The 14,022-nt window shown below is 39.4% G+C and overlaps 1 protein-coding gene across 1 annotated transcript in view; it reads right to left on the reverse strand.

Moving 5' to 3' along the window:
• LOC126293399 (coiled-coil alpha-helical rod protein 1) overlaps positions 1–14,022 on the reverse strand; it is a 55,780-nt gene that overhangs the window by 29,949 nt on the left and 11,809 nt on the right. Inside the window, exon 2 of the mRNA XM_049986609.1 lies at positions 3,188–3,326. Within this exon, the coding sequence (XP_049842566.1) occupies positions 3,188–3,325 (138 nt within the window). The 5' untranslated portion in view covers position 3,326. The remainder of the gene's footprint in view (positions 1–3,187; positions 3,327–14,022) is intronic.

Consider the following 14,022-nt stretch of genomic DNA (forward strand, 5'->3'; position numbering starts at 1 on the left):
TTACATTTTGGAAATCATTAGGGAATACAATATTCTGAGATACACAGTGTCATTAGTGTGCTGAGAATACCAGATTTCAGGTATTACCTTTCATCAAGGGCAATGCAGTGGCCGAAGGCCTTCACTTAATGAATGAATTGTGAATTGTGATTTATTAGTTTTATAACATACACTTACAAATCATGTGATTATCGTACAGGAGACACGTTAAAAATTACAAACTAGAATCTAATATTAATTTTTAAAACTATATTTAGTCTATGTAGCAGTATCTACATTTTGTTATTTTCCAGCATAGGTAAATATCTTTCTTGATAATGGCCAAATTGTTTTTTTTTCTTTTTTCACAATATCATGCTAATTTGCAGTTGGATTCTGCTCAAATTACCAGTTCACCTTCCATGAACTCTTCTAATGAGTAATAAAATTTGTGAATAAGAATTTCATGTAATTTCTTTTTTAGTATTCCTAGTTCCATGTTTAGAATGTTTTTGCCTTTAAGTTTGTTGTAGACCTTTATGCCCATATATTGTTGGGTCTGAGCATATAATTTCAATCTATGGGCAGGAAGCATAAAATTATATTTATTCCTTGTACTGTATGGCTGATCAGATTTGTTTTTAATGAGCAATTCTGGTTTGTTGTGTAAAAATATCATTAGCTCATATATTTATAGGGAGGGGACAGTCAAAATTTTTAGTTTCTGTAATAATGCATGACATGATTCTCTTTGCTGTGCAGTGTACATATTTCTGGTAATTTTCTTCTGGAGCTTCAGTACATGAGATATATTTTTGGAGATCCCCCAGAGAGCAACAGCATTTGCATAGAGCTGTCAGTGCAAACATACAAGCAACACTGTGTAAAATAAATACAGAAATCACCGTGTAAAATAAATACAGAAATCACTGTGTAAAATAAATACAGAAATCAATGTGAGAGATACAATGAATATAGCCATTAGGACAGTGCACCAAAATTTGGTGTTAATGGGCTATGGCAGCAGATGACCAATGTTGTGCCTTTGCTAATAGCATCACATCACCTGCAGTAACTGTCTTGGGCTTGTGATCATATCAGTTGGAGCCTAGTTGGCTGGAGAGCTTTGGCCTGGTCAAATGAGTCCCGATTTCAGTTGGTAAGAGCTGGTTGTAGGTCTTGTGTGTGGCGCAGACCCCACAGAATCACAGACCCAAGTTTTCACTAGGTACTGTGCAAGCTGGTGGTGGCTCCATATTGATGTGGGCTGTGTTTACATGGAATGGACTGGGTACTCTGCTCCAGCCAAACTGATCATTGACTGGAAATGGATAGGTTTGGCTGCTTGGAGACCATCTGCAGTCATTCCTGGATGCTATGTTCCCAAACAACTATAGAACATTTATGGATGACAATGTGTCATGTCACTGGGCCACAATTGTTCGCAACTGATCTGAAGAACATTCTGGACAATTTGACTGACTAATTTGGCCAACCAGATCACGTGATCTGAACCCCACTGAACATTAATGGAACATAATCAGGAAGCCAGTTTGTGCCCAAAATCCTGAAAGGATGGCTATAGAGGAACTGTGGCTCAATATTTCTGCATGGGACTACCAATGACGTGTTGAAGTCGTGATACATCAAGTTGCTGCTCCATATCAGGAAAAAGAAGGTCCAACACAATATTAGGAGGTATCACATGACTTTTGGCACCTCAATGTACACAATGCTACACCACGAAGATGACATGCTACAGACGCGAAATTTAACCGACAGGAAGAAGATGCTGTGATATGCAAATGATTAGGTTTTCAGAGCATTCACACAAGGTTAGCGCCAGTGGTGATACCTACCACATGGTGACAAGAGGAAAGTTTCCAACCGATTTCTCATACACAAACAGCAGTTGACCGGCATTGCCTTGCGAAATATTGTTGAGATCCCTCATGTGAGGAGGAAAAATGCGTACCATCACTTTTCCGACTTTGATAAAGGTCAGATTCTAGCCTATCACGATTGTGGTTTATCGTATCGCAACATTGCTGCTTGCGTTGGTTGAGATCCAATGACTGTTAGCAGAATATGAAATCGGTGGGTTCAGGAGGGTAATACGGAACAATGTGCTGGATTCCAATGGCCTTGTATCACCAGCAGTCAAGATGACAGGCATGTTATCTGCATGTTGTAACAGATCGTGCAGTCACGTCTCATTCCCTGAATCAACAGGTGGTGACGTTTGCAAGACAACAATCATCTGCACGAATAGTTCGACGACTTTGCAGCAGCATGGACTATCAGTTCGGAGACCGTGGCTGCGGTTACCCTTGACGCTGCATCACAGACAGGAGCGCCTGTGGTGCTGTACTCAATGACAAACCTGAGTGCACGAATGGCAAAACATCATTTTTTCGGATGAATCCTGGTTCTGTTTACAGCATCATGATGGTCACATCTGTGTTTGGTGACGTCGCGGTGAACGCACATTGGAAGCGTGTATTCGTCATCGCCATATTGGCGTATCACCCGGCGTGATGGTATGGGGTGCCACTTGTTACATGTCTGCGTCACCTCTTGTTCACATTGACGGCACTTTGAACAGTGGACGTTACATTTAAGATGTGTTACGACCCATGGCTCTACTCTTCATTCGATCCCTGCGAAACCCTACATTTCAACAGGATAATGCACGACTGCAGGTCCTGTGCGGGCCTTTCTGAATACAGAAAATGTTTGACTGCTGCCCTGGCCAGCACATTCTCCAGATCTCTCTCTCACCAACTGAAAACGTCTGGTCAATGGTGGGCGAGCAGCTGACTCATTGCAATACGCCAGTCACTACTTTTGATGAACTGTGGTATCGTGTTGAAGCTGCCTGTACACAACATCCAAGCTCTGTTTGACTCAATGCCCAGGCATATCAAGGTCATTATTACGGCCAGAGGTGGTTGTTCTGGGTACTGATTTCTCAGGATCTATGCACCCAAATTGCGTGAAAATGAAAGCACATGTCAGTTCTAGTATAATATATTTGTTCAATGAATTCCTGTTTATCACCTGCATTTCTACTTGGTGTAGCAATTTTAATGGCCAGTAGTGTATGAGTATGTTTATTACTGCACAAGGTATAAAGTATCTTTGAGAAGTTTGCATTGGCAGCATAATGAGATGAGGCGTGCCTAGCTGCTTTCCAGTGTCTCCTTACCTTGATCTGTTCTTGCAGTCTTTTTATTTCCTCCTGGGCCTCATCTGTGTGGTTTGTCGCTTGACTGCCTTGGTCCTGCACAGGTTTTGCCAGTTCCTGTGTGCTGCCATCTACTTGACTGCTTTTATCCTCTGACATCCTGTGGTGAATCAGATGGAACAATAGTAAAATGTGCCAAATGACATGAAGCTTAGCCTATGTGTAGCACACATTACAAGGCAAAAAAAAAAATGAATACTACAAAGAAAGTGGCTTTTATTTTCATGTAGGGAGGGAAATGCTGGAGTAGGAACACAGTGGCATAGACAGAATATGTCTTTTACTGACTCATACAATAAGTAAGTGCTTTTGGAGATGTGGTAACAGGAAAGCCACAATGTTCCTTTCACCTGCAGTGGTTATTCAAAGTGAGCATTGCAAGTGAAACCTTAAACAAATGTGAAGCTTATAACTATGAGGGAAGTAGCCTAGTTTGGATGGTTAAAAACAAATGAAAACTGGTTTGCAAGAAGGAGATTTCCCAGGTTCTACCACCATAAAGATAATTTATCTGCGAAACTCTGCATTTCTGTGTAACCACTGATGGCACTTAGAATCACTGCAAAATTTGGGGAGACACAAATCAGGAAGTTGACATATTTTGCATATTTTCGTTCAATAATGTCATGAGGAATAATGTTCTAGGGTAGTTCATCTTTAAGAAAGAAAGTCTTCATTGCTCAAAAAAATGCTGTAAGAATAATATGCCCACAGTCGTCTTGTAGACACCTATTTAAGGCATTGGGCATTATGACTTCTGCTTCAGAGTATATTTGTTCCCTTATGAAGTTTGACCTATTTAAGGCATTGGGCATTATGACTTCTGCTACACATTATATTTGTTCCCTTATGAAATTTGTTGGAAATAATCCACTGCAGTTCAAAAGGAACAATGATGTACATTATTACAATAACTGAAGGAAAAATGACATTCATTACTCCACATTAAGGCTGTCTTTAGCACAAAATGGGGTGCACAATATTGCAACTAAAATTTTTAGTAACTTACCCAGTGATATGTGAGATGCTACCCAAAATATCTGAGAATTTCATTGTATGTGTCAAACCAGTAGCACTACAACATTCTGCCACTAGATGTCTTGAGGTACACAGCCTAGCTACTGCGGCAAAATGTTGTGTCATCTTTGGCACATGCAATTGTGAGTTGTAGTGGTGTGTGTCAGGACAAAGCTCAACAAGCTTACACCAATGTGAAGTCAATGCTGATCTTTTCTCTCTCTCTCTCTCTCTCTCTCTCTCTCTCTCTCTCTCTCTCTCTCTCTCTCTCTCTCTCTCTCTCTTTTTTTTTTTTTTTTTTTTTTTTTTTTTTTTTTTTTTTTTTTTTTGAAGGAGGGGGGGGGGGAGGGGCGGGAGGGAATACTGTATAAATGGTTTGTTCCACCTGGTCAGACTGGCAATGGGTAGTTTTACTACAAGGTTCTGACATGAGTGACAGAAAACATTCAGTGCAAATAGCCCGAGTTTCAGAGAAAGAAAGACTTGGAACATCATGATAATGCACCCACACACACCTGGCTCATTGTGAAAGAATTCCTGGCCAACAAACAACATAGCAATGACCCCCAACTCTCCCTACTCGCCAGTTGTAGCCTTGTGCGACATCTACCTGTTCGTAAAGATGAAAATCATGTTGAAAGCGTGATCTTTGGGCTTGATTGAAGACGTTCAAAGGGAGTCACAATGGGTCCTGAACACCCTTCACCCTGCCAACCTCCAGGAGCAGTTCCATAGATGGGAACAATGCTGGGATCATTTCATGCATTCACAAAGTGACAACTTTGAAGGTGACAGAGGACATTAGGATGTAAATATAGTTTTCTGGTTTTTAGAGTGAAATTCTTGGATATTTTTGGTAGCACCTCATAAAAGTCTGACAAACAGTAAAGTAAAATTAGAAAACAAACTGAAAAGGTTTCTCCTTGACAACCTTGACAACTCCTTCTAATCTGTAAAAGTATTTCTGTTATTGTAATATGTAAAAAGTAGTGGGTAGGACACAGTAACTCACATCTGCTTATTTAACATAATAATAATAATAATAATAATAATAATAATAATAATAACAAAAACAACAACACAACAACAATAATAATAATAATAATAATAAAATCAGTAACAACAACAACCACAATAACATTAATAATAACAGACATATAGATGATAAAGCACGAATAATCACAGAATATGTATCACAGGTTCTGTGTAATAATAATCTGTCCTTTGTCGAACCTGCTTATCTCAATGGATTTCCCCACTTGCAGCCCATATATTCACTAGGGTGATCTCCTGCCTGTGAAATGGTCAGTCTGCTGCAGGGCAATATCATTATGGAGTGTGACTACCCTGAGCAACAATATAGGAGAGCTACTCTCATTGTGAAAAGCAACATCCTAGAGAGAAAATCACCAGCATGCTCTGTGGAATTCAAATCAGGAAACCAAACTGACCGCAATATGAGCTTATACTTACTTTTTCATGTTGAGGATATTCCTCCATGAACTGAGCTCAAGCAGTGGTTGATTGTAGGATGGCATCATCAAGAATTGCACATATTTAAGCAAGAAGCATGTCTTTCATTCATTCATTTCCACATGCTATTCTGTCAATTCCATGATAAAGGACAGCCTCCAGGGACATGAAACATGTCTAGTTATACAACAACAGGCAACGCCATCCCTGCTGGCTACTTCTGAACAGTATAATTGGTAGCAACACAGTAATGACTAGAATGAATAGAGCTAACCTACTCACATTAGTCATTATGTGAATGAATTGTTGTTATTGTTGTGGTCTACAGTCCTGAGACTGGTTTGATGTAGCTCTCCATGCTACTGTTATCCTGTGCAAGCTTCTTCATCTCCCAGTACTTACTGCAACCTACATCCTTCTGAATCTGCTTAGTGTATTCATTTCTTGGTCTCCCTCTATGATTTTTACCCTCCACGCTGCCCTCCAATACTAAACTGGTGATCCCTTGATGCCTCAGAACATATCCTACCAACTGGTCCCTTCTTCTTGTCAAGTCGTGCCACAAACTTATCTTTTCCCCAATTCTGCTCAATACCTTCTCATTTTTTATGTGATCTACCCATCTAATCTTCAGCATTCTTCTGTAGCACCACATTTCGAAAGCTTCTATTCTCTTCTTGTCCGAACTATTTATCGTCCACATTTCATTCCATACATGGCTACACTCCATACAAATTCTTTCAGAACCAACTTCCTGACACTTAAATCTATATACGATGTTAACAAATTTTTCTTCTTCATAAATGCTTTCTTTGCCATTGCCAGTCTACATTTTATATCTTCTCTACTTTGACCATCATCAGTTATTTTGCTCCCCAAATAGCAAAACTCTTTTACTATTTTAAGTGTCTCATTTCCTAATCTAATTCCCTCTGCATCTTCTGACTTAATTTGACTACATTCCATTATCCTCATTTTGCTTTTGTTGATGTTCATCTCATATCATCCTTTCAAGGCACTGTCCATTCTGTTCAACTGCTCTTCCAAGTCCTTTGCTGTCTCTGACAGAATTACAATGTAATCGGTGAACTTCAACATTTTTATTTCTTCTCCATGGATTTTAATTCCTACTTCAAATTTTTCTTTTGTTTCCTTCACTGCTTGCTCAATATACAGATTGAATAACATCAGGGAGAGGCTATAGCTCTGACTCTCTCTCTTCCCAACCACTGCTTCCCTTTCATGTCCCTCGACTCTTACAACTACCATCTGGTTTCTGTACAAATTGTAAATAGCCTTTTGTTCACTGTATTTTACCCCTGCCACCTTCAGAATTTGAAAGAGAGTATTCCAGTCAACATTGTCAAAAGCTTTCTCTATGTCTACAAATGCTAGAAACATAGGTTTGCTTTTCCTTAATCTTTCTTCTAACATAAGTCGTAAGGTCAGTATTGCCTAGCGTGTTCCAATATTGCTAAGGAATCCAAACTGATCTTCTCAAGGTTGACTTCTACTAGTTTTTCCATTCATCTGCAAAGAATTCGCATTATTGTTTTGCAGCCATGACTTTTCACATCTGGCAACACCTGCTTTCTTTGGGGTTGGAATTATTATATTCTCCTTGAAGTCTGAGGGTATTTCACCTGTCTCATTTATCCTGCTCACTAGATGGTAGAGTTTTGTCAGGAATGGCTCTCCCAAGGCTGTCAGTAGTTCTAATGGAATGTTGTCTACTCCCGGGGCCTTGTTTCGACTCAGGTCTTTCAGTGCTCTGTCAAACTCTTCACACAGTATCATATCTCCCATTTCATCTTCTTCTAAATCCTCTTCCATTTCCATAATATTGTCCTCAAGTACATCGCCCTTGTATAGATCCTCTATATACTCCTTCCACCTTTCTGCTTTCTCTTCTTTGCTTAGAACTGGGTTCCCATCTGATCTCATGATATTCATGCAAGTGGTTCTCTTCTCTCCAAAGGTCTCTATAATTTTCCTGTAGGCAGTATCTACATTACCCCTTGTGAGATAAGCCTCTACATCCTTACATTTGTCCTCTAGCCATCCCTGCTTAGCCATTTTGCACTTCCTGTCAATCTCATTTTTGAGATGTTTGTATTCATTTTTGCCTGCTTCATTTACTGCATTTTTATATTTTCTCCTTTCATCAATTAAATTCAATATTTGTTCTGTTGCCCAAGGATTTCTACTAGCCCTCGTCTTTTTACCTTTTTGATTCTCTGTTGCCTTCACTACTTCATCCCTCAGAGCTCCCCATTCTAAACTCCTTTATATAAGGTGTCCCACGAGGAATGGTCATTATTCAGGATTATGACAGGAATGATCATTTGAAGCATAAAACTTCATATAGATACATGTAGTATTCCAAATTGTTTCCAAGATAGAATACATTTAATGTAAATTATTATTTATTTACTGCATTATTCAATACTTTGTCATGACTAAACATATTCATGTGTAAAACAGTTAGGAAACATTACAACATGCATTTTACAAATTGAAAAATGCCAATTTTTCACACCTCTAAGCATTACCATTTATGTCTTATTACAGCTGTTGTACAGTTCACAAAAAAAGTTCCAATACCCCACTATGAACTTCATTGCATTTGTGCACCCTTGAGATAACATACTGTGTTACTTCTCTAACTGCTTCTAGGCATTCCCTAATGAAGGCATCAGTCTACATGATGTGACCAAGCATTTAGCTTTCATTTGTACACCTCGGAGTTCACCTAACTGTGTACACCAAAACTAATAGTGTGAGGTCCGGAAATCTTGGTGGCAGTTAACTGCACTGCCATGACCAATCCAGCAATTAGGATAAGCGGGGCTGCGAGGCTTCCTCACTTGTCTGGTAAAATGTCAAGGGTCTCTGTTGTGTTGGAAATACATTGCAGTCTGCATGGCCAAAGGAATGAACTCAGGGTGCCCAACAAACAAATTTTCCAAAAAAAATGTACGTAATTCTGTCCTGTCATTCACTCTTCTAAAATGACTGGATCTACAAGGGCAGTTTGAAAAGTTCTCAGAATAGAATAGAAAAAAAAGCACTTACCTCACTGAAACTTTTTATTTTTCAATGTAGTCTCCTTGTAGATTAATGCACTTGCTCCAACAATGTTCCAGTGCCCTGATCCCATCTCGAAAATGAGTTTCCTACAGGCCTGCAAAATATTTGTCAACTCTGGCTATCAATTCTTTATTTGAAGTGAATCTTTGTCCACCAAGAAAAATTTTCAGTTTTGGGAAGAGAGGGAACTTTGACAGAACCATATCAGGTGAATAAGGCAGCTGTGGTAACAATTCATACCTTAATTCGTGTAATTCTGGCATGGCGATGGTACGTGTGCAGGTGCGCATTGTCTTGATGGAAGATGACTTTCTTCCTTGCTAAACTGGCCTTTTTTGCGTATCTTTTGTTGCAATTTGTCTAGGAGGTTGGCATAGTATTCTCCAGTCATTGTTTGCCCAGTGGGGAGATAATCTACAAACAGAATCCCCTTCGCATCCCAGAACACCAAACCCACGACCTTTCTCGTTGGAGGAATTGTCTTTGGTTTCTATGGTGGCAGAGAATCAGCATGTTTCCACTGCTTTGACTGTTGTTTTGTCTCTGAGGTATAGTAGTGCACCCAAGTTTCATCTGTGGTCACAAATCAGCACAAAAAATCCTGCTCCATTTCACAATGTGTTGCTGTTCCTGCAAAGGTTGTAGAACTACAAGTTCAAAGACAAATGGAAGAATACCTGTTTCATGAAATGTGCTGAAAACTCTGGTAAACACACTATGATCCGGAATTTGACATATCAGGAAGTGCTGACAGTACTCTCTGACAGTATCAGGGCCGCTTCCATTGTAGAAGCCATAAATATACACCATATTTGCATATTATTCATTAGGGTAGATGTGTGGCACTTTAACTAGTGTGTGTACAAACACAATTAACCAGTGCTTCTCTCTGACGCAGTCTCAATCCTTACAAACTGTGGACAACTGTGTTTTTGAAGAGCTGGTTTAATGGTAGAAACATATCCCAAGCAAAGAGTTTGGAAGCAATGAGGTAGGCTGGGCTAGCATAAAATGTCAAAAGAGGTCGGGTGGTTAACACACACATGTGGGTGCCTCTAGTCCAAAACAATTATACATTAAATGTTTTTTATCTAAGAAACCATTTGGAATACATCATATGTTATATTTATATTCCTGTTATATCCCTGAATATTGAGGATTCCTACTTGGACACCACATAGATGTTTATGTGTTTTGGGAGAAAGATACCTACTTTGATAGAAAGCTACTGCCCCTCCTCATAAACTATTCACCTGCTCGTTTCATCTAATACTTCAAGTAAAGCTTTTATGTATCCTTAAACAGACCACTACCAGCTGCCCGTACACTGAAAGTGTCGAGATCTGCTTAACACAAACTTTACAGTTATGTGAAATTCACATCCCTCAACCCAAATATTCTGATAAATTGTAGTAGCAGCTAACAAAGTTTTCTTTTACTTTGTTTTTGAATATTTGAGTATTTTAAATTTTCTTCTTGATGTCTGCTGATAAACTGTTATAGATTTTTGCTCTAGAATATAAAGTTCTGTGTTGAACATTAGCTCAGCATACACAGTCTATTTGGAAATTGTTTTTACTTCTACTATTGTGGTTGTGAATTGCAAAGTGCATCCTAAATTCACTTACCTGCAGGCCAACACACTGAGAGAGATTTCTGTCCTCGTAGTTCTGTACATATACACTTTTTCACTAACTTATCCTTCTTCTAGTGTCACCTCTGTTTATTATCCATTTGGATGATCCTAAACTTCACATATGGAGCCACATCCAGTGTATTTATATCATCTCTACTTCTGTTATCTTTAAATATTTTATCTGTTTGAAATTGCAAATATCCTTCTCAGGCATGATGTTCATCATAACAGACATAAGAGTTCTGTCCTGCTATCAAAGATTCTGCATTTTCCATCATAATATCACTGGTCCATTTGAATGGACAGGACGGTGCTGCCACATGGTGGGAAAAATGGTCACTACAATCACTTGGTGCCAAGTACCAGCTTTCTTTGCAGCATATTACTGCGCCAGGTGAGTACTCCATCACTGTGTATTTTTCAAAACTTATTTCATGAAAATATATTCCTATTGGAGGCAATTTCTTAAAACATTTTTATATGGTTTTGCTGTGTGATAATTTTTGGTAGTACCGTTTGTCCACTGTAACATACAGTGGGACTTTGTGTAAAATTTTCGAGCAATGGTCCCTATGCCTCAGTGGTGATTATATTCACTAATTTCCAATACATTTTTTCTTGTGAATTTTGCTAAATTACATTATCTGGCATTGTTATTATTATTGGTAATCATAGGACGTAATATGTTAATTCAACCATATTATTAAAGGATGCAGATCAAAGCTCCATTCGGAAGATATTTTAGACTTTCTCTTGAATGGAGCCATTTCAGATCTTGTTGTCAGTGAGGAGGAGGAAGAGGGGGATGTCGATCTGCCAGATGATGCAGTGCAGCAAGATGATGTTCCTACCCCGAGAGAGCAGAATAAAGTGGACTGTAAAAACTATTCTTCACTTCCTAGATCTAGGAATTGCTAACAGCTTGATTCAGTACAGGATTCACAAAATCAAGAATTATGAGCCAAAGAAGAGTATTCTGCAGTGTCTTGATTTCCAACTAAGAACTGGAGAGCATTTGTTAAATGGCCAAGATCAACAACATCCTGAAGAAGATGATGAGGACTCAAATCCTCAGTCCTCCATCCTCACAGTCATGCTCTCCTAATGTAACCCATTTGCCAGAAATGACTGAGTTGAAAAATGTATGAGATGTAAGAACACTAGTTGCACAAAGAAAGCCAAAATATAGGGCTAAGGCTGCTCAGCTTTCCTCTGTCTAGCACCACAGAACAATTGTTTCTCTCAGTACCAGCCAGCTGAGGTGGCCAAGCGGTTCTAGGCGTATCAGTCCGTAACCGTGTGACTGCTGTGGTTGCAGGTTCGAATCCTGCCTCAGGCATGGATGACCTTAAGTTAGTTATGTTTAAGTAGTTCTAAGTTTTAGGGGACTGATGACCTCAGATGTTAAGTCCCATAGTGTTCAGAGCCATTTGAACCATTTTTCTCTCGGTATCATTACAAATAGAATTGTCTCAATCTGGCTCTTTCTTTCAGATTTGTAACTGGTGTATGATACAAGTGATATCTGCCTATTAGACTGTATTTTCTTAAAATAACATATTTCTTTTACATTTTTCACTTTCTTTCCAATGCATACTTATATGTTACCGAGACCCAGTGTCCAATGCAATGCACATTCCTAAATACAATGATTTTTTTTAAATAATAATTCCCAAATTTTGTGTAAATTCCCTTTCACTGTCTTCTGTTAAACAGGCATACAAAATCTGTTCCAAAAAAAATTCATAACAATTGCTGCCAGGTATCAGAAGAATATGAATTTTTGTAAGATTAAGCTTTAAGGTGATGGCAATGAAACATTTGCTACGAACCAGCTATAAGCCCATTCCATTATGCTCTTGGCTTTGTCTGGTAAGGATGTGTTTGTGTCCTTTATCAGTATGCTAGCATCATCAGAAAACAGCGCAGTTCTTGAAGAATCCTACAGTGCCAAGGGTAAATCATATGCATAGGCGAAGAACACGGCAGACAGAACAATAAATCTTTGACCAAGTGGTTATAGTTAAAGTGCAGCTATTCACGGAGGTCCAGTGAGCTGTAATTGTCATATGGCAGCCAAACTTGGTAGATATGTTAATGCATTTTGCGGAACCAATTTACACTGGAAAAAAGTTAGTTCAAATTTTGGCCACCAGGTGCAAATCTGGTGCTGCACAGCTGCTCATTGATATCTCGGGTGGTCATATTGTGTAAGTGGCAGTTAATAGTAAAATCAACATTATGCCTTTCTCACTTGTTTGATCTTTTCTCCCCATGTCCTGTTCCTAATCCATTACATATGCAAACATTTCTATATGTTTTTCTTGCATGCACTACATCAGATTTGCACTTGGTGATCAAAATTGGCACTAATTTCTTTCCAGCGAAAATCAGATCCGCATCAATGCATTAGAATATCTACCAAGTTTTGCTGCCATATGATAATTACAGCCCACACTGGATCCCTGTGAGTAGCTGCATTTTAATTACAACCATCCAGTAGTTCTGTAAATCCACACAATCACAGTTCTCATTCCCACAACGACCAGTACCACTTATAAAGATGTAGGTGCCTGCTGTGTAAAAAATTACACAGAGTGGCAACACACCTGTTGTGATGGGCAGACTGCATGTCGGGAGCTGGAAAACTGTTTCTTGTCCCTGACATGTAGGCTGCCCTGCAGAGCAGGTCGATACCATTCCCACACATCTGTCATTCTGTCATACAGGGCAGCCTATATGGCAGTGGCTAAAAAGAAAAAAAGAAAACTAACCCTCTATGTAGGTTCCACCAGGGCAAGAAGTTTGTGTGCCTCACTTGGTCCATTTCGGTCTGGGGGGAACATGGGAGCAGTTTCCATACATATGTACTAAGTCTCAGCTATATATATTAAAAACAAAGATTCCAAGACTTACCAAGCGGGAAAGCGCCGGCAGACAGGCACATGAACAAAACACACAAACACACACACAGAATTACTAGCTTTCGCAACCGATGGTTGCTTCTTCAGGAAGGAGAGGGAAAGACGAAAGGATGTGGGTTTTAAGGGAGAGGGTAAGGAGTCATTCCAATCCCGGGAGCGGAAAGACTTCCCTTAGGGGAAAAAAAGGACAGGTGTACACTCGCACACACACACACACACACACATATCCATCCGCACATACACAGACACAAGCAGATAAGTCGTAAGGTCAGTATTGCCTCACGTTTTCCAACAATTCTACGGAATCCAAACTGATCTTCCCCGAGGTCGCCTTCTACCAGTTTTTCCATTCGTCTGTAAAGAATTCGCGTTAGTATTTTGCAGCTGTGACTTATTAAACTGATAGTACACTAATTTTCACACCTGTCAACACCTGTTTTCTTTGGAATTGGAATTATTATATTCTTCTTGAAGTCTGAGGGTATTTCGCATGTCTCATACATCTTGCTCATCAGATGGTAGAGTTTTGTCAGGACTGGCTTTCCCAAGGCCCTTCAGTAGTTCTAATGGAATGTTGACTACTCCCGGGGCCTTGTTTCGACTCAGGTCTTTCAGTGCTCTGTCAAACTATTCACGCAGTATCGTATCTCCCATTT

The sequence above is a fragment of the Schistocerca gregaria genome, chromosome 10, assembly GCF_023897955.1.
Source record: "Schistocerca gregaria isolate iqSchGreg1 chromosome 10, iqSchGreg1.2, whole genome shotgun sequence".
Classification (NCBI taxonomy): domain Eukaryota; kingdom Metazoa; phylum Arthropoda; class Insecta; order Orthoptera; family Acrididae; genus Schistocerca; species Schistocerca gregaria.